The 25,443-nt window shown below is 43.2% G+C and overlaps 1 protein-coding gene across 2 annotated transcripts; it reads left to right on the top strand.

Annotated features, from left to right (window-relative positions):
• The first annotated feature begins 63 nt into the window (after positions 1-63).
• akt2 (v-akt murine thymoma viral oncogene homolog 2) lies at positions 64-23,969 on the top strand. Of its 2 annotated transcripts, none has more exons than XM_079514386.1 (14): positions 64-515; positions 4,988-5,160; positions 7,311-7,442; positions 9,657-9,768; positions 10,385-10,541; positions 12,326-12,457; positions 12,951-13,016; positions 13,539-13,607; positions 13,847-13,969; positions 17,118-17,246; positions 19,290-19,504; positions 19,830-19,917; positions 20,468-20,570; positions 21,303-23,969. In XM_079514386.1, exons 2-14 carry the CDS (start codon positions 5,115-5,117, stop codon positions 21,380-21,382), a joined length of 1,452 nt encoding a protein of 483 aa, XP_079370512.1. In that variant the 5' UTR covers positions 64-515; positions 4,988-5,114; the 3' UTR covers positions 21,383-23,969. The 2 variants fall into 2 exon arrangements, with proteins under 2 accessions (XP_079370512.1, XP_079370511.1); XM_079514385.1 differs by having other exon boundaries at positions 9,654-9,768.
• Positions 23,970-25,443: the final 1,474 nt, after the last annotated feature.

Below are 25,443 nucleotides of genomic sequence, written 5' to 3'. Positions count from 1 at the left end.
CACTGGGCTTGTTTTGATAGACCCGGTTGCTTGTTTCCCCCCCAACATCTGGCAACACTGCGTATGTTGCTGTTGTGTGAAGCTTCGGATGGACGGATGGCCTAACACGACGCGCTAAGCAGGCGGCCAACAACAACCACATAATAAAGGGAATAAAAGAGGCAACAAAAAAAATACAGACATTTAAACGGTCTGGGACTGGGAATATATATATATATTTTTTACGTTGTTGGAAACAATCAAGTCTGAGTACCAGTACTGAGTATTATTCCCCTGCTGCTACATTGTTGCAAAGGAGCACTGCAGCAACAACAGAAGACGGACGCGCACGCCGCCGTTAGTGTGTGTGTGGGAAGAAGATCAAAGCTTGTGTGATCATTGACAGAGATCAATACACACAGGCTGGCTGGAATTCGAGAACCGCTGGAAGGAAACGTCTCTTTTCTGGAGCATTTAATACCACTTTGATCTTCTCAACAGACCCCACGATAACTACAAAGGCTTTATTAGTCGAGGTAAGAGTTAGAGGAGAAACCCATGTGGTGGTACACCGGATTCGGTGACCTAGTCAATGATGTGACCTGACGTCAGTCAGAAGTAACTGTTTTCCAATTATTATTATTTTTTGGCTAATTGATGATTTTGAACAAAATTATGTTTAACGAAAATAGTCCACCATAGAGTTACATTATAAACGGTGTGAAACTGCAAATCAGCGACCTCTGGAGTCGCAGGATTCTGTAGGTCGCCGACGTCCGTGTAATGTAGCTAGCCCTGGTCTGGCTAGCATTTAGCTAGTAGGAGAGACCTAATGCTTTCATTGCTTTGGTCTTTTGTGTGTGTGTGTGGTCCATGTCTACTCCTTACACACACTGCTGTCAATTTGTATATCGTCAAAATTAACGCATAGGGTCTTGCTTTTTGAGTTATTGCAACATTTTGGCATCTAGACTGGTGCTCGTCTTTACTAAGAATTTAGAAATAATGTAAACAAATAATTTGTCAAAACAATTAACTGTATCTGGCATTCTGGTCATGACGTCTAACGTTTTTGATTACTAATATGGTTATTGACTATGATCATGATCAACTTGGATCTTTGCATGTTTCTATTTGGTTAGGTTACTAATTGATTGATTGAAAATGTTCTTAACAGTTTGTAGAATTGGTACAGTTCTAGGAAAGTACAGGTCAATCAATACGAAATCTGCTACGAGGATAAAACCAGAAAAAGCACCAAGACGTGTTTACATCAGGGTCCTCTAAAACTAAAGTTAAACACACTGACGCTTCTATTAGTGGCTGAAATCATAGGTTCCACTTTAATGATTGGCCCCAAGAAGAACCAACCACCAGTTATCAGCTTAGCCACTGTACTGGCATCAGTAACAGACCTGGCTGTGTGGATGCATCATGCCATAAAATAGCTTCAAACAAAAGGGTAGGCCTGTTAATATAGATAGATTTTTATCTATGTAAACAAAACAGTTCAAACAGACAGACTATGTGATCCTCCCGTCGTGGCAGTATGCACCACGCTATAATGTTTGAGGGGCACTAGCCCCTCCTATGTCCAGCTTTGAGGCTTTGTGTAAACAAACATTGTCCTAACACAAACATTGAAGAATGCCATTGATATTGAATGGCCAGCTTTGAGTGTTTGTCCCAACACAAACATGAAATGACATTGACAATGAAAGGCCAGTTTTGAGTGTTTGTGTAAACACAAACGCTGCGTAAACACAAACATTGAAGACGAAGGGGAGGAGGACGCAAATTCGGATTGGCCGGAATGAGATCATGTATTATGATGTACGATGATAAGAGCGCCCCTCACTTCACACGGGTGTGATTTTTTTCCCCCTAGATACTATCCCCCTATAACACCTGGCTAGAATAACAAAGACCATATACTCTGTCTGTATAAGGAAACCACCAAGGCCATTATTTTCAGTCAAATAGACTTTTGAGCTCGCTGCCCATTGCAGGCATTTTGCTGACCATATTGGACCTTTGCCTGGTCACTGAGACTAAAGGTGAGCTTCAGGTCCAGGATAGGTGGTGGTACTGTGACTGTTGGCTCCGTTTGGATAATATGTTGAGATAAGGGTGAAACAACCGCTTATGAAGTCAGCCAGTACCATGTTCTCCCAATGCAATCTTACGGAAGCAGTACTGCGCATGCGGACGGAGGTTGACTGGACAATCTTTTGAGGGGCGCTAGCCCCTCCTATAAACAGCTATAGTGTGGATTCTGTCTGAACACAAACATTAAATGCCATTGACATTGATAATGGATGGAGAATTTAAGCTGTATGTGTCTGAGCAAATCGGCATAAGTATGTCAGTGGTAACCCTTGGCCAATAAGGGACCACCATTCTTGATAGGGATCCCATTCTTAAGAATAGACTAAAGACCTAGCCATGGTTCACATGACGCTCGTACTTCACGGGCGCTCGTACTTCATGGCGCAACTGCCTCCTGTTTTATGCGATCGCTACATTTACAGTCCAAACGTGTATATAAACATTCCGATTTCAAATATAAAGTACTCGCCACATGTGCCATGGGTGTTAGAAATTTGCTGGTACAAAAAATTGCTGCATCCCGCGTTCTTTAATAAAAAGCATTTTTATCCGAGCTGTTTTTTTGCCATTGGCTTTCAACTACGCGCCCCTATCGGTCGGGAGGAGTGTGGCACTCGGTGTGTTCGATATAGGCACGCTGACCGCACTGCCAATACAGACTAATAGGCGAGTGCACTCCCGGTGTGCAACTTTGTATTTCCCAAACGAACCCCGGTTGAGAAAAGTAGCCGGGGTGCTCGGATAAAAATGCTTTTTATTAAACAATGCGGGATGCAGCAATGCTAATTGCTGTACCAGCAAATTTCTAACACCCGTGGCACATGTGGCGAGTACTTTATATTTATATACATGTTTGGACTGTAAATGTAGCGATTGCGTAAAACAGGCTGCAGTTGCGCCATGACTGTCATGATAATCATCATGACAGGGTTAACAGTAAAGACCCACCTTTTTAAGAAAGCATTTCCTTAAACATGTTTTACCTAGTCTTTTAGCTTAGCCATGTTGGGTCCCATGATATTTATTACTGATCACGCTTCGTTATGCACTATGATGTTGCTCAATGCTTACACTTCTTTTATTGTATTTTATTTTTTGCCATCTTTGTAGCACTTCGAGATTCGTGAGAATGTAAAGCGCTTTATAAATAAAATGCATTATTATTATTGCTGATGATGTGTGATGATTAGAGCGCCCCTCACTTCACACAAGTGTGATTTATTTGAATTTAAGCCTGATTTTAAGCAGTTGTTTCACCCCTATCTAAATTTGTTACGTGCCTATCCTAACTTTATCATCTGTTGCTAGCCAGAAATACCTTTTTACTTTTTGGAAACCATACTGCGAAAAGGCTTTTCGCTACGGTTTTTGGACGGCTCAACCCCCCGTTCTCCTCATGCATGCTGTGTCCTTGAGTCTTACTCAAGGACACAGAATACGTCCTCGTCTGGACAGCACCTTAGTGTCGAAGACTAAGGTGCTGTCCAGACGAGGATGTATTCTGCATTACCCGCACAAGTACTTAGCCGATCTGCCCTTTCTGCCACACGGAGACGGCGTTTTAGGGTACCGGTTCTTTTTTAAACCATCTCCCAGAGTGGAGATGCTACTTTGTCGTCTCCGTGTGTACAGCGAATGCCGCCTATTTGCCGAAACGGTGACGCCAAAGTCCCCTCGCCCCCTCCAAACTAACCTCAGGTCACCAGGCTTTCCACCTCCAAAACAACTGATGCAGGTTTATGACGAGCCTTTCATAACCGCCAGCTCACTGGTATTAATTGCTTAATGGTTATTTATGAATGTGTATATTGTGTGTGAATGGAATAGTGTTGTTTGACCTGTAAAGCGAAGCCTTTAATATTGTTTGTGGATTTGTTCTTGAAGTGCTAATGGTTTATTTCACCATAACCACTTGCATAAGTATCACAGCTATTTTATAGTTGCACGACTGTGACTGGGGCGACTGTGTCTCAGGAGGTAAAGCAGGTCGTCCAATGATCCATGGGTCGGCGGTTCGAATCCCGGCTCCTCCTGTCTACATGTCGAAGTGTCCTTGGGCAAGACACTGAACCCCAAATTGCTCCTGATGTGCTGGTTGGTACCATGCATGGCTTCCGCCGCAATCGGTGTATGAATGTGTGTGTGAATGGGTGAATTTAATGCACAATCTATGTAAAAGCGCCTTGGATAAAAGCGCTATATAAATGCACCATTTACCACATAATGTCTATAAATCTCTTCTCCGAAAATTGCCGATCTGCAGCCTGTGAGCTTGTAGATGAGACAGATATAAATTATCATCGGTTTAATAATAGTCGGTTTTCACCCACACAGATGTATAAGTATAATAAACATAATAATAATAAACGTGGGCCATGAGATATGTCTGCAGATTTTCACTATGGAAGCATTACATGTAGGCCTAGACATATTTTCTCTGCCTCAACAAAGCCATTGATTCACCTTCAACTCTACCGTCGATCTATGCTGCATATTGTCAAGACAAGACATCTCCACTGTCACATCATCTCCATTGTCTTTCATGTCATGTTGTGTGAAATGCATATTTTACAATATAGGCTACATCAACATACATGTCTATTCTAATATAGCCTACACTACTACAGCTTTCTCCGATATCCGGAGCGCTACCACTCTCGTCTGGACTACATGCATAATTAACATAACCGCAATGTGGACGCTCAAAACTTTAATGCCGGCTACAAACTTGTGCACTATGGTCTAGACTCTAGACCAGGGGTTCTCAACGTTTTTGGCCGGGGAGTGGGAACCCCCGGAAATGCTTTGGCAATGTCTTTTTGTTATATTTTGTGAAAAGGGCTGTCACTTCAATTTGTTAGGTATCTGGTATTAACGGTTTCTGTTGATCTTTTGCCAGGTCTTGTCCAGGGTTTATGTCTGTCTGACACACTCAACTGACCTAGCGACAGGACGAACCACACATCCCCTTACCCCTCCACTCTCCCACAGCCCCACCCTGAATCCAGAGAGTGCTCGGCCCCAGCATGAACGAGGTCAGCGTCTTGAGAGAAGGATGGCTCCACAAGAGAGGTGCGTCGCATTTGTTCACGCATCATCTCAGTCTGCTTCACTGTGAACCGTCTTCCTAACCTTGCATTCTCTTCTGAGATTTTAGACATACACTATACCTGTTTAATCCCATTAAGACCTGGAACGCATCTGTGTCACTTTAGCTTTGAACCATTATTTTATACTCTAGCTATTGAAAAATAGCAGATATACAAGTATATCTGTGATTTTGAATGAGTGACGGGTAGGTATACTATGGTCAGTAGCAGGGGATGTAAAGATCAACTAATAACAATCAGAAATACGAGTATTATCATTCATGTTGCAGATACATTGATACACAAATCCCTGGATCATCTAAATCTACCATGGACCAAAGATGTATTTGATATCAAATTCTTATTGGTTCACCAAAGCTTTGTGGTTAATTCTACTTTAGTGTTACAGTAACTAGCCTGTGGCGGAACACTCACTGAAAGCTCAGCGTCTATAAGTCATGACATTCTTGACTTGTTGCAAAATAATGCCTCTCATTTGCAATAGCCTACGTCTCATTTTGCATTGACCTTTTTTATGAGAGCGCTGCAAGGTAAATATGAAACAATCAAGCCGACACTAACACCATCAAATCAATAGTTTGGATTGGAAGCTGTGGGTGATGCCTGCCTGTACAATGCAAAATACAAAGATCTAACACCTTCCAATTAATTATTATTATTAATGTCTGAATATATACATGGTTGGTTGTGTGCTATTTCATAGTGGAATTTGTTAAAAACTGGGATAACAAAACTATGGAATGCACTTCCCACATTGCGATCAGAACTGCAGACTCACTCCCAATCTTCCGCCGTAGTGTGAAAACTCACCTCTTCAGACTCCATCGTAGCACGTAGCACTTGCCCTAGCCTTGACGACCTTACAGGCATATGCATAGGCTCAACTTATATAACTCAAAGGGACACTTCACCCCTTTGGCAACCAGGTCTTATTTTAATGATGTGTGGGAGACAACATACACTTTCCTGGGGTTTGTATGTGGGTAATATGTGTTTTTAGATATTTTAGTATTTCAAAGTGTCCATGATGTCATGGACACTGGGCACACTTCCTTCCTGGACTACAATTCCCATAATGCTTTGGTGCACTGCTCCTCCTTGTGGATAGGGGGAGGGCTGTCTTACTGAGACAACATGTAGTCCAGGAAGTAAGTGAGCCCAGTGTCCTGGAAATACTAAAATATCTAAAAACACATATTACCCACATACTGTAAAAACCCCAGGAAAGTGTTTCTTGTCTCCCTTTCATTTCAAGGGACCCACAGAAATCTCTGTATTTGGCTACGGACCCTCATCTGAAAATATGTTGTTCCAGGGACCCTCCCAGAAGCAAATATTTGAGTTAAAACGTTTGCTGTGAAAGAATATATATTAAAAGTTTTGCACACGTATTCACGACTTTTCAAAAATAGCAGTTCTACTAGCTATGCACTTCATCTGCTATTTTTCCAACAGCTAAAGTGTCAAATAATGTTTAAAAGTGGTTAAAGCTATAAGGTGGCACATATTCGTCCTCGGGTCTAAATGGGTTAACCCATTTTGGGCGGTAACCCCTTTTGGTGTTAGCATTATGTTATGCTTTAGCTATTGAAAAATAGCTGATCTACAATCTCATAGCGCGCCACCGAGTGGCGCGCTACGAGCTTGTAGGTCTGCTATTTTTTTTAAATCGAAGAACCACTGACATAGAAACATAGCTTTTTCAGAAAACTGTCAGGATGTAGAAGACATTTTTAGAATCTGATCTCGGGTCTAAATGGGTTAATCCCAAGGGGCCAGTGAGGCGCTCCAACGTTGAAGCACTGGGCCCTAGTGGTAAGAGGAAGGACTGCAGGCGGACCCGTGGATTCATGACGAGGAAACCCCGTGCAGCTGGGCTTTAACATTGAGTGCTCGGTTGCACTTCCGCATTGGACCACCAAAATTTGGAAGTAGATGTTTTGAGACGGACCTTCCGGGTGCTTCAAAACGCCACTGAGCAACTTCCACTGACATGAATAGCGGAGGGGGGGGGGGGGAGCTTCGCGCCAGTTCAGTCTCTATCCTTCTTTATACTCTATGGTTAATCCGGGCCTGCTCACATCATGTCCTCCATGTTTTCCATTTCACCAGGTGAATACATTAAAACATGGAGGCCTCGCTACTTCATCTTAAAGAGTGATGGTTCCTTTATCGGCTACAAGGAGAAGCCTGAGGTGGCCGGTGACCACAATCTCCCACCGCTCAACAACTTCTCTGTTGCAGGTTAGTTTGTCCCCCTCTGTGGGCTTTCATTTAATTGTGTGTACTGTTATGAGTTTATTTTTTATCCCACGATTTTGTGACCCATTTTTTTCACCCAGTGTCGATTTATCTAATGTAATCCTGGGCACTACACTCCCTCCGCCAACCTGGGGAGAGCAACGGACCGACCTCATGTTTCCTTCAGTGCATGAGGAGTCCAAGCCGCTGCTTTTCACCTGACGGGGGAGTGGAAAGAACACGTTATTCTAACCAGTTCCTTTCCCCTCCATCAGGCGCCTCGGCTGGCCAGTGGGAGGCAGTATAGAGACCAGGATTACTGCATGTTTTTTGTGAGGGTACCAACTAGAGCTGCACGATTTTGCCTAAAAGATGTATTTTTCTCTCTGAAACCTCGATTTCGATTTTGTTTTTTCAGTAAAAGAAATACAATGTCTCAAATATGTTTTTGTTTTTGTTTTTTTGTTTTTTTAATGCAAACAAATGTGAATTTCTATTTTCCTATTGGAATAAAGTCCAAACCTTAAAAGGATCCCTGGCTAATAAGACAAATATGCCTTAAAACATTACACCATCAATATTTTATTTCTTTCATAAATAGAGAATCTTTCACTCAATAGGGACTGCTCCCATCGCAGGTTGATGATATGTCCATGTGAGGTCCAGCCCTATGGAATGCATATGCTAATAAAAACAACTTAATACTACCTAAGGATAATATGAGCATCAAAGCAATATTTAAATACTTTTTATTAGCACGTGCATTCCATACATTCCCTGGGGCTGGACCACACATGGACATATGACATCAACTTGCGACAGAAGCAGTTCCTATTGAGTGAAAGATTCTCTATTCATGAAAGAAATAAAATATTTAAGGTGTTTTTTATTTTTAGTTATAGAGGGCAAGTATAGTGCTTTAAGGCATATTTGTCTTGCCGGGGATCCTTTTAAACAAAGAAAGAAAAAGCCCCTTTGGGATTAAACAAGTGAAAACGTGTACAATGTGTCCATTAACATTATCCAAATTAAAATGGCTATTAAATAAAAATAGCCATTTTAATGTTTAGCTGCCCACTCTTCCTGCACCCTTTTGCAATGTGAAATGCCACCGAATCTGTAATCATTCTTGTCATATGGTCCATGTGAAAAATAATGATGCCACATCTCTCTTTTCAACTTGTGACAGCTAGCTGATGCTTTTATTGTGAAGACAAAAGTTTCTGAACGTGTCATCCTCCATATTTCCGCGTGGTGAAAATAGCCGATCTACAAGCTCTCACGTGTTGCGGAGGTGACACGTTGTGAGCTTGGAGATCAGCTATTTTTAGCATGCATCACGTCGCACGGCAAAGCATAAGTCAGTCTTCACTTTGTTTTTAGCTGAGGCGACGTAGGCTACATAGTCAGTCAGACACACATGGCTCCTCGATGCAAAATAAACGGGGACAGTATATCGGGACACGGTATTGATAAGCTTCTGTTGTTCTGTGGCCGCATATCGTGAAAGCAAGCAGGGTGCACTGTTAAACGTTGGTTGAGCGAGTGGCTGTTGACCTGGCATTGTGCATAATGCGTGGCCGTGGCCGTGGACATGCATACGTGCATCGGTCTCGCTCGGGGTGATTGGTTGGTGCTCTGGGTTTGCAGTGCACCACTCTTACCATTCGCTGCTATGCTTGTGTTTAATATTACACACACCGGGTGACTAGTTTGCCTTTTTAGCAACACAATTCTCGTTCCTATCGCTCCCTCTCCTTTCTTTCAGCTTTTCTTTCTGCGTGGCAGGAGGACGAAGTAACTACGGTAGCCCACGGGCGAGTGTGAGAGAGATTTACCGTAAATACCCTAGTTAACCTACTTTGCGTGGGAACCCCTTTTGGTGTTAGCATTATGTTATGCTTTAGCTATTGAAAAATAGCAGATCTACAATCTCATAGCATGCCACCGAGTGGCGCGCTACGAGCTTGTAGGTCTGCTATTTTTGAAAAATGAAAGAACGACTGACATAGAAACATAGCTTTTTCAGAAAACTGTCAGGATGTAGAAGACATTTTTAGAATCTGATCTCAGGTCAAAATGGGGTTCCCTGGGGACACGGGGAGAACATGCAATCTCCACATGCATACTCCATACTGTTATGAGTTTTTTCCGCAGTGAGATGTCCTTTAGTAGCTCCGTCCTAATAGAGCGTGTGTGTTCTGCTCTGTTCAGCAGAATGTCAGCTGATGAAAACGGAGCGACCGAGGCCAAACACGTTTGTCATCCGTTGTCTACAGTGGACCACGGTGATAGAGCGCACCTTCCATGTGGACAGCAACGAGGAGAGGTGAGGGAAGTTCAGGGCTATGTGCAGTCCAAAGGTTTTTAATGTCTCCTAATTTTTTGGGTTATTCCCAGGACCGTGGGAAGTTACTTACAGTAGGAGGTGCTGAACATTGAGTGTGCCGCAAAATGCGCGTGCACGCGCTTCGTACATGTGCATTTTCACGCAGAAAAGTGGCTTTTACTTTCCCTCCACACGCAAGTTATATGAACAAACTGACACAAGCAATTAACCAGGATAAGGCACCGATACTGTGATACAGCATAGGGCTAGTAACAGAAATCTGTTTTGATTAAAAAAATATTACTTTTCCCCTCCTGTCCGAGGGGGTGCTGTGCCTGGGGGGATTATATATATACCATTTGTTAGCGTTTTATTATAATTATCAGGATATTTATTTTATAGATTTAAACCTTCAACTGATGAGCACATCGTAAATTATCTGCTTCTTCGGCTGATGTTTCTGGCAACGTTAAAGTCATGGATGTTTGAAATGTTGCCGCAAAAATCAATCATTCCTCCGAGGACTATTTTCAGATCAATCATCAATGTAGTAAACCAGTGGTCCTTGAATGGGTTCCAGGTGGTAATTAATTAAACTAACTCGTTGTGTTGTCAGGGAGGAGTGGATGCGAGCCATCCAGACAGTGGCCAACGGCCTGAAGAGCCAGCAGCAGGACGAGGAGCCCATGGAGATCAAGTTCGGCTCGCCCAGCGACAGCAGCGGAGCCGAGGAGATGGAGGTCGCCATGTCCAAGTCACGCGCCTCCAAAGTGGTCAGTGTCTGTCGGCTGCCCATCACACCTTCAGTAGCCTGGGGTCCACCTATGCTTTCTATGGCATAGGCAGCTCCCGGCAGGATCCGCCGGGAGAATCTAGACGCAGCTGCGTGTCATGAGACTAATAAATTAGAGCGACAGAGAGAGAGAGAGAGGAGTGTACGTGTGTGCGTCAATTTAACAAAGGTGCAGACGATCAGAAATCAGCAGAGAGTGATCGTTTGCGCTACTCTATGCCGAATTGAAGTGGACTCTGTCCCATGGACCATGTACCCAACCCCATTAGCTTGGTGCCTATAGAACAGGACCATGTACCCTACCCCATTAAGCCTAATTTATGCTCCGTGGCACATTGTAAATGGTAGACTTACGTTGTTCAGACTAGTCATTGGTCCGACAAATGACAACCCACCTCATCTCCTAACCTAACCATAACCGCAAGCAGCAATACTGTATGAATCAGGCTTCACGCTATTATCACTGTTGCTTGCAGCAGTTTACTGTAGCTAAAAGATGCAATAGGCTCTGGAGAATATTTATTTTTTATATTATTGTGCATTTTTTTCAAATATTTTTTGAAATTTCTTACATATCAACGAATTAATGCAAAAATCTAATCTAATCTTGTTTTTAATCGATCAAATTGATTGGTCTGATTAATCACTTGAATTATACGTTCAAGTTTGTTGTATGGTGGTGCACAAAAATGCATCCCCATAATATTAACTGTACTGTACAGATCTTGTGAGAGAATTGTGAGGGCAGTGTAAATGTATATAAAGTTCATTCATTGTGATATTGATACCCAGCCACAGGGACTGTATTCTTCCATTGTTTGTTGATTTCCGCTGACTTGTCTCTCTTTCCCAGAGGACTTATTTGTTAATTGAGGTTGATAGAAATGCTTTATTTTTTTAACACCGAAATTCCAAGAATGGAAAATCTCTCAATAGCTTGATATTCATGTGAATAATTACTAGAAGTCTTTTATTTATTTTTAGATGGACAACGTTTCTGTTGTTCTCCGCTTTAGTTTAGACGAGGCTTTCCAGTGTGAGTACTTTAGCCAGGAATGGTCCTATGTGCATAACTGTAGTCGGAGGTTCTCAGAATGTGGAATAACCATTTGCTGTTCCAGTTCATTCATTTTCTCATAACTTGGTTTGATTGGATCAGCAGAAGTTTTGATTTTCACTGTCGTGTGTGTGTGTGTGTGTGTGTGTGTGTGTGTGTGTGTGTGTGTGTGTGTGTGTGTGTGTGTGTGTGTGTGTGTGTGTGTGTGTGTGTGTGTGTGTGTGTGTGTGTGTGTGTGTGTGTGTGTGTGTGTGTGTGTGTGTGTGTGTGTGTGTGTGTGTGTGTGTGTGTGTGTGTGTGTGTGTGTGTGTGTGTGTCGCTCGCTTCACACTGACCGCAGCTGCTCTTCAGTTACTCCTGGGTCCTATACATTTTATCCCACGATTTTCTAACCCATTCTTTCACCCACTCAATTATCTGATGTAATCCTGGGCGCTACACTTCCTCTGCCGACCTTGGGGGCAGCGGACTGACCTCATGCTTCCTTCCATGCATGAGGAGTCCAAGCTGCTTCTTTTCACCTGACAGGGGAGAGTTTCCCTGGCTGCACTGTTAAATGTAGCCTGTACATGTTCAGCCCGGCCCGACCCAAAGCCTGTGAAATGTTTGACAAACTTGGGTCCCGAGGGGCTTCGGGCTGAAATCTTAAACTCTACTGCTAGATATGTCATCTTAATCCAGGCATCTCTCTCTCCTTGTCCCTGCAGACCATGAGTGACTTTGACTACCTGAAGCTATTAGGCAAGGGCACGTTTGGCAAAGTGATCCTTGTCAAGGAGAAGGCCACTGGGATGTACTATGCCATGAAAATACTCCGCAAAGAAGTCATCATTGCCAAAGTGAGTGGTAATTTCAACATCACACGGGGAATTCACATGGCACACATTGAGCAAGACTCTGAATCCTCCTAATTGCTCCCGATGTGCAGGTTGGTGCCTTGCACGGTTTCCTCCGCCATCTGTGTGTGAATGGGTGAATCTACGTAAAGCACCTTGGATAAAAGCGCTACAGTTGGAGGCCATCGATATTGTCCTTTTCTTTTTGCTGAGGTTTGCGTGATCTGCGCAAAAGGACAGTTAACCCATTTTGGGCGGGAACCCCTTTTGGTGTTTTAAACATTATGTTATAATTTAGCTATTGAAAAATAGCAGATGCTATTTTTGAAAAATCGTGAAAATATTTATTTCAGAAAACTGGAGGATTTAGAAGGATTTTTAAAAATTGAGGTCAGGCCTAAATGGGTCAAATGATAAGGGACAATATCGGTGGCACCCAACTGTATATAAATGCACCATTTACCATTTACCGGTACTCTTGTTTGTGTAATACTAGGATGAGGTGGCGCACACAGTTACAGAGAGCAGAGTTCTACAAAATACAAGGCATCCATTCCTGACGGTGAGTTACCAACTCCTGGACAGCTTTGTTCTCCAGTCCCGTGGTCCCCAAAGTGGGGTCCGGGGACCCCTAGGGGTTCTTGAGTGAGTTCCAGGGTTTACCCAGCTAAATGATAGTTAGGAACAAACTAACTCAGAGAGTGTACAAATGGAGCCGTTAGGGTCTATTTGGGTCCATTTGTACACACTCGGAGTTAAATTAACTTAGATTTTACAATTTACATTGGGGGTCCCAGAGATAGAAATGCCATAAAATGGTGGACCGTAGCCTATTCAGGTCAAACCGGGGGCTCTTGAAATGAAAATGGTTGAAAATCACTGCTAGAACCATAAAACTCTTCTCTTATGGGGGTCCTTGACATATATTTTCAAATGGGGGGGGGTCCGCAGGCTAATGAGTATCATTGTGGTGGTCCTTGACATGACAAAGTTTGAGATTGAGAACCACTGCTCCAGTCCATTGTTTGAATCAAAGAAGTTCCATCTCAAATGAACTGATTTTTTTTGTCCACTCCTTCCTTAGACACTAAAATATGCCTTCCAAACACATGACCGGCTATGCTTTGTGATGGAGTATGCAAATGGTGGGGAGGTGAGTTCTTTGTTTCTATAGTTTTCCCTTCCCAAATCTGTCATTTTAATCGTAATCCTTTTATTTTATTCTATTGCCTTTCTTGTGTATGTACTGTATCAGCATTAGGACAACAGACGCGTCAAGGAAATCATAACAACGATGTATGCGACTATGCGTGTTGACATGTATGACCTTTTGAGAAGGTGGTCACTCGGTTCCTCCTCATCCTTGTCTCCTTGTTTTTCCTCTCTCTGCAGCTCTTCTTTCACTTATCCCGGGATAGAGTATTCACAGAAGACCGGGCGCGGTTTTATGGTGCCGAGATAGTGTCTGCACTGGAATACCTACACTCACGCAATGTAGTTTACAGGGACCTAAAGGTAACGAGATAGTGTCTGCACTGGAATACCTGCACTCACGCAATGTAGTTTACAGGGACCTAAAGGTAACGAGATAGTGTCTGCACTGGAATACCTACACTCACGCAATGTAGTTTACAGGGACCTAAAGGTAACGAGATAGTGTCTGCACTGGAATACCGACACTCACGCAATGTAGTTTACAGGGACCTAAAGGTAACGAGATAGTGTCTGCACTGGAATACCGACACTCACGCAATGTAGTTTACAGGGACCTAAAGGTAACGAGATAGTGTCTGCACTGGAATACCGACACTCACGCAATGTAGTTTACAGGGACCTAAAGGTAACGAGATGGTGTCTGCACTGGAATACCGACACTCACGCAATGTAGTTTACAGGGACCTAAAGGTAACGAGATAGTGTCTGCACTGGAATACCGACACTCACGCAATGTAGTTTACAGGGACCTAAAGGTAACGAGATAGTGTCTGCACTGGAATACCTACACTCACGCAATGTAGTTTACAGGGACCTAAAGGTAACGAGATGGTGTCTGCACTGGAATACCTACACTCACGCAATGTAGTTTACAGGGACCTAAAGGTAACGAGATAGTGTCTGCACTGGAATACCTACACTCACGCAATGTAGTTTACAGGGACCTAAAGGTAACCAGATAGTGTCTGCACTGGGATACCTACACTCACGCAATGTAGTTTACAGGGACCTAAAGGTAACGAGATAGTGTCTGCACTGGAATACCTACACTCACGCAATGTAGTTTACAAGGACCTGAAGGTAACGAGATAGTGTCTGCACTGGAATACCTACACTCACGCAATGTAGTTTACAGGGACCTTAAGGTAACGAGACAGTGTCTGCACTGGGATACCTACACTCACGCAATGTAGTTTACAGGGACCTAAAGGTAACGAGATAGTGTCTGCACTGGAATACCGACACTCACGCAATGTAGTTTACAGGGACCTAAAGGTAACGAGATAGTGTCTGCACTGGAATACCGACACTCACGCAATGTAGTTTACAGGGACCTAAAGGTAACGAGATAGTGTCTGCACTGGAATACCGACACTCACGCAATGTAGTTTACAGGGACCTAAAGGTAACGAGATGGTGTCTGCACTGGAATACCGACACTCACGCAATGTAGTTTACAGGGACCTAAAGGTAACGAGATAGTGTCTGCACTGGAATACCGACACTCACGCAATGTAGTTTACAGGGACCTAAAGGTAACGAGATAGTGTCTGCACTGGAATACCTACACTCACGCAATGTAGTTTACAGGGACCTAAAGGTAATGAGATAGTGTCTGCACTGGGATACCTACACTCACGCAATGTAGTTTACAGGGACCTAAAGGTAATGAGATAGTGTCTGCACTGGAATACCTACACTCACGCAATGTAGTTTACAGGTAGCCTGGCTAATAAGCCAGACCGAATCAGCCGTTGGCAAAAAGAAATGTGCCTGCTGGCGGATTACGGTCTGGAGAGGCTCAATTGTACGCCCATTTCCTACACCAGAGAACTGGTGTGGCCAATCGGGACACGGTATGCAATATGGGCGGGCTTTGGTACAGTGACGTTCAATGCTTGAGACCCTTGACTGACAGTAGCTCTGACCAATTGCGTCAAAGAGAAAATGTTTGAACCTGCCCCCCGGGAAACAAGATCCATACACAGCATCTCCAGACTCAAATACCACACGACAGTGTGATTTGAGTCTGGCTTATTAGCCAGGCTAGTTTACAGGGACCTAAAGGTAACGAGATAGTGTCTGCACTGGAATACCTACACTCACGCAATGTAGTTTACAGGGACCTAAAGATAACCAACGCAGCCTCTCTTTCCTCATCAATACACTGTGATCTATTTACTAGCGGTTTCGAATGTTCTCAGATGATTTAATCTCAGTCATCAGCCCTTATCAAGACCGTGCAAATGGAGCCAGTATGGACATTTCCTAAATATTGACGTTGTTGTCGGCCATTGTCCGACGTCGCGTTTGGCGCGTTGTCCGACTAGCATCCCTAATACTGACCCTAACCCTAAATCTAAGAAAAGTCTACAATATATTCTTATATATCTATACGATCTGTTAATACAAATGTAAATCAATCAATGTGGTAATGGGAAGGTCTGATGTTCATCACCTGCTGGCGTGCCCTTGAACGCCCAACCCCATGGCCGTCCGTTCACCTCTTTCATGTTGGTGTGGACAAGAACATCAGCTAAATGTTGTAAAGCAGGGGTGCCCATTACGTCGATCGCGGTCGACCAGTCGATCGCAAGCGCTGCGCAGGTAGACCGCTTGGCCTTGCCATGAAAAAAGAAAAAAAGAAAAACAATCCTCGCCTCGGGCAGGCGGCGGCGCGCCGGTGGCTTTGAAGGAGAACGTCGGGTCTGTTCTGTTGTTAAACAAACAAATTAAAAGGATATCTATCCATCATTGTTCATATAGCAAGATGCGCGCGGCAAAGAAGCCTAAAACATATCACTTCCATGGAGAGTGGGAAGATGATTATTAATGCTGGACCCCCATTATCCGCGGACCCCCACACAGACTACCGCGGAGGCGCGGACCCCCGCGGAGGTCGACGCGGACCCCCACGGAGGTCGGCCCGGACCCCCGCGGAGGTCCGCGATAGTCTGCGTGGGGGTCCGCGATAGTCTGCGTGGGGGTCCGCGCCTCCACGGTAGTCTCTGTGTGGTCTGTGCGGTAGCATCATGATGCCATCATCCATGCATCACAACCAAAACAAACTAGGACTAGCTTTGACGGTTGCCACATTTCGTGACTGAGAGAGAAACAAGCAACCAGGTCTATGAAAATGTTAACAGGCCAGATCAAGTCAGAAAATCCGAAAAAGTCAGAAATTAAGTCTCTTCTTTGCAATGCGGGGAAACTGAAAAGATAAATAAATAGAATTGATTTTGAAACGTAGATTTTGAAAGTCCTAATGCCTTAATGTTATTTATTTATTCGCCATATAGGTACATATTTTGAGTATTTTAAGCAAAGGGATAATTATCTTTTGGTTGGTAGATCACCTTGAGCTGGCAATTTTAAAAGTAGACCAAGTCAAAAAAGTGTGGGCACCCCTGTTGTAAAGTGTTAAAGTTAATCTTGTTTCCTTCTTCAGCTGGAGAACCTAATGCTGGACAAGGATGGGCACATAAAGATAACGGACTTTGGCCTGTGTAAAGAAGGCATCACGGATGGCGCCACCATGAAAACCTTCTGTGGAACCCCAGAATACCTGGCCCCAGAGGTAATTTACCAACTTCCATAACCCCAGAATACCTGGCCCCAGAGGTACTTTACCAACTTCCATGACCCCTAGAATACCTGGCCCCAGAGGTACTTTACCAACTTCCATAACCCCAGAATACCTGGCCCCAGAGGTAATTTACCAACTTCCATAACCCCAGAATACCTGGCCCCAGAGGTACTTTACCAACTTCCATAACCCCAGAATACCTGGCCCCAGAGGTAATTTACCAACTTCCATAACCCCAGAATACCTGGCCCCAGAGGTAATTTACCAACTTCCATAACCCCTAGAATACCTGGCCCCAGAGGTAATTTACCAACTTCCATAACCCCAGAATACCTGGCCCCAGAGGTAATTTACCAACTTCCATAACCCCAGAATACCTGGCCCCAGAGGTAATTTACCAACTTCCATAACCCCAGAATACCTGGCCCCAGAGGTAATTTACCAGCTTCCATAACCCCAGAATACCTGGCCCCAGAGGTAATTTACCAGCTTCCATAACCCCAGAATACCTGGCCCCAGAGGTAATTTACCAACTTCCATAACCCCAGAATACCTGGCCCCAGAGGTAATTTACCAACTTCCATAACCCCAGAATACCTGGCCCCAGAGGTAATTTACCAACTTCCATAACCCCAGAATACCTGGCCCCAGAGGTAATTTACCAATTTCCATAACCCCAGAATACCTGGCCCCAGAGGTAATTTACCAACTTCCATAACCCCAGAATACCTGGCCCCAGAGGTAATTTACCAACTTCCATGACCCCTAGAATACCTGGCCCCAGAGGTAATTTACCAACTTCCATAACCCCAGAATACCTGGCCCCAGAGGTAATTTACCAACTTCCATAACCCCAGAATACCTGGCCCCAGAGGTAATGTACCAACTTCCATAACCCCAGAATACCTGGCCCCAGAGGTAATGTACCAACTTCCATAACCCCAGAATACCTGGCCCCAGAGGTAATGTACCAACTTCCATAACCCCAGAATACCAGCTCAGTGGCCTTGTGGTTAGAGTGTCCGCCCTGAGACTGGGAGGTCGGGGTTCAATCCCCGGCCGGGTCATACTAAAAACTCTAAAAATGGGACCCAGTGCCTCTCTGCTTGGCACTCGGCTTGGGGGTAAGTCCCTGCGACATACTAGCGTCATGTCCAGGGAGTGTACTTGTACGTCAAGCTGCCTCACGCTACAGAAACAGGAGATAGGCTCCTGCCCTATGGGCCTCATGGCTCGGCAAGGCTTATAACCCCAGAATACCTGGATACCTGGCCCCAGAGGTAGGTAACTAACTAACTAACTTCCATAACCCCAGAATACCTGGCCCCAGAGGTAACTAACTAACTAACTTCCATGAGCTTTCGGGCCAGCAATGAGGCAAAAGCAATAGCACTCCCCAGTTGGCCCGAAAGGCCCGCCTCTCTTGGGACCACCCCCAGGATAGCAGTATAGGGGTTGGGAGTGCAGCAAAGCATTATGGTCATTGTAGTAATCCAGCAGTGAGACCAGTGTCCATGACATCACAGACACTTTGAAATGCGAAAATATCTAAAACCAACAAATTTCCCACATAAAAACCCCCAGGAAAGTGTTTCTGGTCTCCCAAACATCATTAAAATAAGATCTGGTTGCAAAAGGGGTGAAGTGGTCCTTTAAGGTTTGCTAAAATCAAACTTGTAACTAGTTTTTCATTGACAGTGCAAAGTTTGCATACAAAATTACAGATTTATTTTTTTCTTCTTTTTTTAACCCATTTTGGGCGTGAACCCCTTTTGGTGTTTTAAACATTGTTATAATTTAGCTATTGAAAAATATCAGATCTACAAGCTCATAGCGCGCCACCGAGTGGAGCGCTACGAGCTTGTAGGTCTGCTATTTTTGAAAAATTGTGAAAATATTTATTTCAGAAAACTGGAGGATTTAGAAGATTTTTTTTTTAAATTTCGAGGTCAGGCCTAAATGGGTTAAATTGTAACTTGTTTTTGACTTGGTATTTATCTCACATACATTCCCTTCCCTTCCTAACCCTACCAGGTGCTGGAAGACAACGACTACGGCCGGGCGGTGGACTGGTGGGGTCTGGGCGTGGTCATGTACGAGATGATGTGTGGCCGCTTGCCTTTCTATAACCAGGACCACGAGCGCCTGTTCGAGCTCATCCTCATGGAGGAGATCCGCTTCCCCAAGAACCTGGCCCCGGAGGCCAAGGCCCTGCTGGCAGGCCTGTTAAAGAAGGACCCCAAGCAGAGGTATGTGTCGATGGATAAGCAAGGACAGATGGTTATCGATTGATGATTGATAACCCTGCCAGCACCCCTACTACACTGTAAAAGGATTGTCAGCCAGCCAGTCCCGATCCCAACGGCCTTTACTGCATGTCACTCCCCCATCTCTCTCCCCCATTTCCTGTCAGCCTACTGTCTGTCCCTCTATTAAAAAATATAAAATAAAGGCGAAAGCCACAAAAAAAGAAAAGATGAAGTCCCTTTTGAGATGGATCTCTTTCATGAGGCATCCCTCGTAAAAGTCGGGAAAGGTTTGGGTGTTAACACTGGTGGCATTCACTGTTTTCAGGCTTGGAGGCAGCGCAGAAGATGCCAAAGAAGTGATGACTCACAAGTTCTTCATTACCATCAACTGGCAGGATGTTGTGGATAGAAAGGTGAGGATATCAATCATTGAACAGAGAGAGTCAAGGAATCTACACGAAATCCACTTCATAACCCGCCATCTACTCGCTGTCCAAACGTGATACTGTGCAGTGTCCAGTAACACTTCATGCGAGTCCTGTATGTCCATTTTAAATGTTGGTGATCCTTTGTGCATCTTTAAATGTTCCTTGATGGAACCTAACGCTTGGTAATCATATGTATATGATTTTCCTAGAGTTATGATTCCTTAAAGGGGCGGCGGTGGTTCAGGGGTAGAGTGCCTGGATGGTAACCGCAAGGTTGCCAGTTCAAACCCGGGCTCCCCCAGAGTTACTGTCGAAGTGTCCTTGAGCAAGACACTGAACCCCTAATTGCTCCCGATGTGCTAGTTGGTGCCTTGCATGGTTTCCGTTGCCATCGGTGTATGCATGTGTGTGTGAATGGGTGAATGTAATGCACAATCTATGTAAAGCGCCTTGGATAAAGGCGCTATATAAATGCACCATTTACCATTTACCATTTTATATTTAACTAACTTTCACCCGTCCCCTGTCCCGGTAGCTTATTCCACCCTTCAAGCCCCAGGTGACGTCGGAGACGGACACGCGCTACTTCGATGACGAGTTCACTGCACAGACCATTACCGTCACACCTCCGGACAAGTGTAAGCACATCCACTTTTTCCTTGAGACGGTAGCATTATAAATTAGGCTTTAACCCATTAAGACCCGAGGACATGATTCTACAAAATGTTTTCTAAAACGCGTATGTTTCTTTATCGGTGGTTCTCACACTATTTTATAAGGAAGGTTATTATCTGTCATTATCTGTATTTCGCCGCAGACCCCCATCTGAAAATATGTTCAAAGATATGACTTAAAAAGGTTCACTGTGAGAGAGTATATATTCAAAGATTTGCACTCATTTTCATGATTTTTCAAAAAAATAGCCGATCTACAAGTTCACAGCGCAGCACTCGGTGCTGCGCTGTGAACTTGTAGATGAGCTTGTAGATCTGCTATTTTTCCAACAGCTAAAGTTTAAAATAATGGTTAACCCATTTTGGGCGGGAACCCCTTTTGGTGTTTTAACTAAGCATTATGTTATACTTTAGCTATTGAAAAATAGCAGATCTACAAGCTCATAGCGTGCCACCGAGTGGCGCACTATGAACTTGTAGGTCTGCTATTTTTGAAAAATCGTAAAAATGCGGCACAAATCTTTGAATATATATTCTTTCAGAGCGAACGTTTTTATTATTTCGACGTCAGGCCTAAATGGGTTAAACGCGGTTAAAAGCTAAAGTGTTTAAACGCTATAAGGACATAGATGCATCCTACGGTCTAAATGGGCTAAGTAACCAAGTAACTTCATGCATTCCTTCTGTGTCCTCCAGATGACAGCATAGACCCAGAGGACTCGGACCAGCGTACGCACTTCCCCCAGTTCTCCTACTCCGCCAGCATACGGGAGTGACCGTTCAAACACTCAAAACAAACAAGCAGGCAGGCGTAACACCTTCACAACCACGTTCCTCTACACACACACACACACACACACACACACACACACACTTGCACTGCTGGGGAATCTGAATGACACAACCACAAACTGGCACAAGACACATTTTCCCATCAGTCTTTTTACACACACACACACACACACACACACACAACTCGCGCAGTCATACACAAGAAAGCAAATTAAATGCACGCCAGGAGATCAACGTGAAGATGATGAGACATGGACCGCAGCAGAGCATGACAAGGAAACAAGCGGTGAAAATAACCTGACCTCAGCAGGTTTGTGTGTGGAGAAAACCGGTGGCTTTGTCTCTCGACTCCCACCAGGGCTGGCTTATACGGTATGCCCTGTCTGTCTACAGGGACCTGTCACACTACTCTGGGGCTCCCCACATCCTATCCCTCGACCTCACCATAACCAGGTTATGCCAGCAGAGTACCATGTTTCCACCAGCTGGACCCCATGCTTCACACCAACCTAATGCTCACACACAAGACGCCCATGCGCATACAAACGGACATATTGCCAACACACCAACCAACCCCTTGCATAGACTGCATTGCGTACAAACCTACTTGATAGAATTTTAAAAAAGGTTGAATCAAATTTGAAAAAAATAAAAGATTTATTTTTCTTTGGGGGAGGGGGGGGGGGATTGATTGTTACGGTTTTAAATAGAAAGCCATATTTCTGCAATTTATTTTCCTTTCCTTTTTTTTATTATTATTTTTTACAAGTGCTCTTTCTGGAACTTGCTGTTACAAATCAAGTGTGGGACTGTTCCAACAGAGTGGAAAAGAGGCAGTGGCAGAATGAAAATCATGGGTAGAGAAAGCGGACGAAAACTAAAGGAGAGAGAGAGCCCTTTCTCCAATTGCACTGTGTGTTGGTTGGTTTGAATGACGGTTTGAATGTGTGCACGCGTAAGACTGCGAGAGAATGTAAGAACAACCCATTTGAATCTTGACCATCCATTTGCTGTTTGTTAGATTTTTTTTTAGTTTTTTCCATTTCTGAACGTTGGTGAGTAAAGGTGTCATTGTAGGGGAACAATTTAACAAAAAAGGAAGAGGACTCGAATTAATGGAGTTGAGTTATAGCTTAGGTTTGTTAGGTCTGGTATTGATACCAGTAAGTGAGGAGGGTAAAGCTCATATTTATGCTTCATCGCTTGACTTTTATTGTCTCTTGCCAAAAAGAATAAATCTTGATCTTTTCGGCAAGGGACAGTGTGAATCGGGCATAAGAATAATAGAGTTGACCCCTGTGGGGAAAACGGCCAGTCCAGGTAACCACAGCTATTTAATATCTTTGTTCCATTTGGTTGTCACTTCCTGCGTGAGCCAGGAGTATATTTTGGTTATTTTTTAATAAGCATTTGAATGTTCCCGTATTTAAAGAATGGAAGAAAAGGTTCAATCGTTGATTTCATTTTTATTGTGATGAGGCCAAAATTTGACTGAAGTGGTGGATATTTGCCAGTTCAATGATTCCACTTGTAATGTTATTTGGTTTTGTGTTTTCCTTAAAATCCTGTGTTTGAGTGCATAAATCTGCAAAGTCCTTTTATTCGGGGCTAAAGCCTGATAATTGTATACTTTCCTGCACGCCGATGTCCTACACTGAAAAATAGCAGATGTACAAGCTCATAATGTGTGGGCTTTTTCGGCTGTTTTCGGGGCGCGACACGCACACACCCAAGTATAACTCTTGAGTTAAAGAGTAGGCCAGAGTCCCCCTCAGTGTATAATGGAGTACACTATCAGTCACTTTTGTTTTTTTTAATGCTCATGTTGACACGAGCTTAATTACTCCATATTGCTGGAAGCTCTTTGAGCTTTGCTAAAGGATCATCATTCTTTTTTTCTTCTTTTTTTTTTTGTTTCATCTCCCTTTCAGTCCACGTATTCCTTTGGAATACGCGTCGTATTGTTTTAAAAGTATATATATTATATTAAAAACTATATATATATATATATATATATATATTTTTTTTTTTTAAACATGTTTGCTTTTTTTAAGTTCTTCATTTTGGGGTTTCCGTGAGGATTGTTTGTTTAGTCAGCGTAACACCCTTATCACCAAATGCAACTCTTTGATTTTGTAAATTGTTTGAAATGATTGTTATTATGGGGAGACCTATGAGCAGCCTTTATAAACCAAATGTACCGTTTCTTCCCTCAAAGAAATTATAACTGAGGCATCGGGAATGGTTTAAAAAGGCTTGTAAGTTTTAAATGACATTGAAGATGAGATGAACCTGCACACTGGAAACATTAATATATTCCATTGTATTAACATGTCCTTCCTCATTTAAAGAAAATTTGTTGCTATCAATGCTTTCAGCATCTCGGACTCGTATAAATTATTTTCTTTGCAGCACCTTCTTGGCTTCCTCCAAAGTATTTGATATTTTCTACACTTTATTTTTCTTTTCGATTACTCAAACTAAATTGAATTCAAATCTTAACAAGTCCATAATCTTTATTTAATGTTGATTTTTAGACATTCGGTTAACACATAAAATATATTAAATAGGGTTTCGATTGGATTAGTAAATTACTGCAAAGGCCTTCAAGGCTATCTAGCTCCTTGGGAAGTGGGAACTCGAGTTAATGATTAAAGATAGTAGACATTAAACATTTCTCAAAACAATTTCATTTACAGTTAATTACTGTCTACTGAATAAGAAATGGAACCATTATAAGAGTAAATTCTGTAGTGTTCAGAATGATAATGAAAGGAAATCAAAATCAAATGGCTCTATTGGTTCTGTAGTGTTCATATGAAATTAAATCAAAATCAAATGGCACCGGGGTTGAACCGGTTCAGTTATTTTCCCCCTGCCTAATATTGAACCAGTTCAGTTCAGTGTTTCCACTGAAAGTGAATCGGTTCAGAACCATAAAGGTTGGTTCCGAACTGGAACCAAAAGGTAGTCGCCGGTTCCGTGAAAGAACCCAGGCTCCAAGAATCTAGAACGGAACCAGTTCTAGAACCAAAGTTCTTTTGGTGGAAAAGAGGCCTCAGAGAACTGGTTTTGTGATTAATTTGTATAGCAGTCTGGAAAACCCCTCATTTCATATCAGCAACATCTTTTTAGTGTGCGTGGGCGTGCGTGCTTGCGCGTGCTGTGGATTTGTGCGTTTGAATTGCTTGATATTCAAGAGCATTTGAGAGAAAAACCACAAATGTTATAATTCATGTTGATAAAGTGTGGGACAAAGTAATAATGATGGTAATTACGGTTTATATAAGGCACTTTTGTATCAGTTGCATACTTCCTGTGAGCTTTTTGTCTGAATTCATAGATCTCACAGTGTTTTTCCAGAAGTTTCTGCTGTCATCTCAGCACAACTTACTACCCCTTTTTTTGCGGATGCAGTTTTAATTACATAGAATTTCGGTCATGAGCAGTTTCAGTCTGAAATTCTAAATCAAACAAATTGTGTCATGATAAGTAAACCTTGACGTTGAGGGGGGCTCCAGGGGGTCCCCAGCAAATTCAGTAAATATAGCATCAGAAAATCTGTTCAATTATCAAATCCCTATGTAGGCAGGCAATTTGAAAATTGCCAAACTACAAGCTCGCAATGTGACATGTTGTGAGGTTGTAGATCCTCTATTTAAAAAAAATAAAAAAAAATTGAATATGTTGGAAACATTTTAACAACAAATCTTGTATGGGAGACTGACAGAATTTGATTTTTTTTATTTGGCCGACCTTGACATGAAATAGTACCCCAGTAATAATCACTGGGGTACCCACCAGACATCACCCCCTCTCTCCCTCCTATTCAATCACACAGTTTTTAACACTCCTGTACTAATTCTAACTACAGATTCGACATGGTAGCCCATGTCGAATCTGTTTTGTTCCCTCGCAGGCTCGCAGTAAAAGAATAGTCCAGTGTTCAAACCTATAGCTGGTGCCTTTCTTCATTTGATACGTTTTCTTCCTATTCTCTGTCATCCCTCTCTTCTCCTCGCCTCTGCTGCTGCTTCATCTTATG

The sequence above is a fragment of the Electrona antarctica genome (assembly GCF_951216825.1).
Source record: "Electrona antarctica genome assembly, chromosome: 11".
Classification (NCBI taxonomy): Eukaryota; Metazoa; Chordata; class Actinopteri; order Myctophiformes; family Myctophidae; genus Electrona; species Electrona antarctica.
The sequence above is the reverse complement of the archived record's forward strand: the minus strand, read 5'-3'. Positions and strand labels throughout refer to the sequence as shown.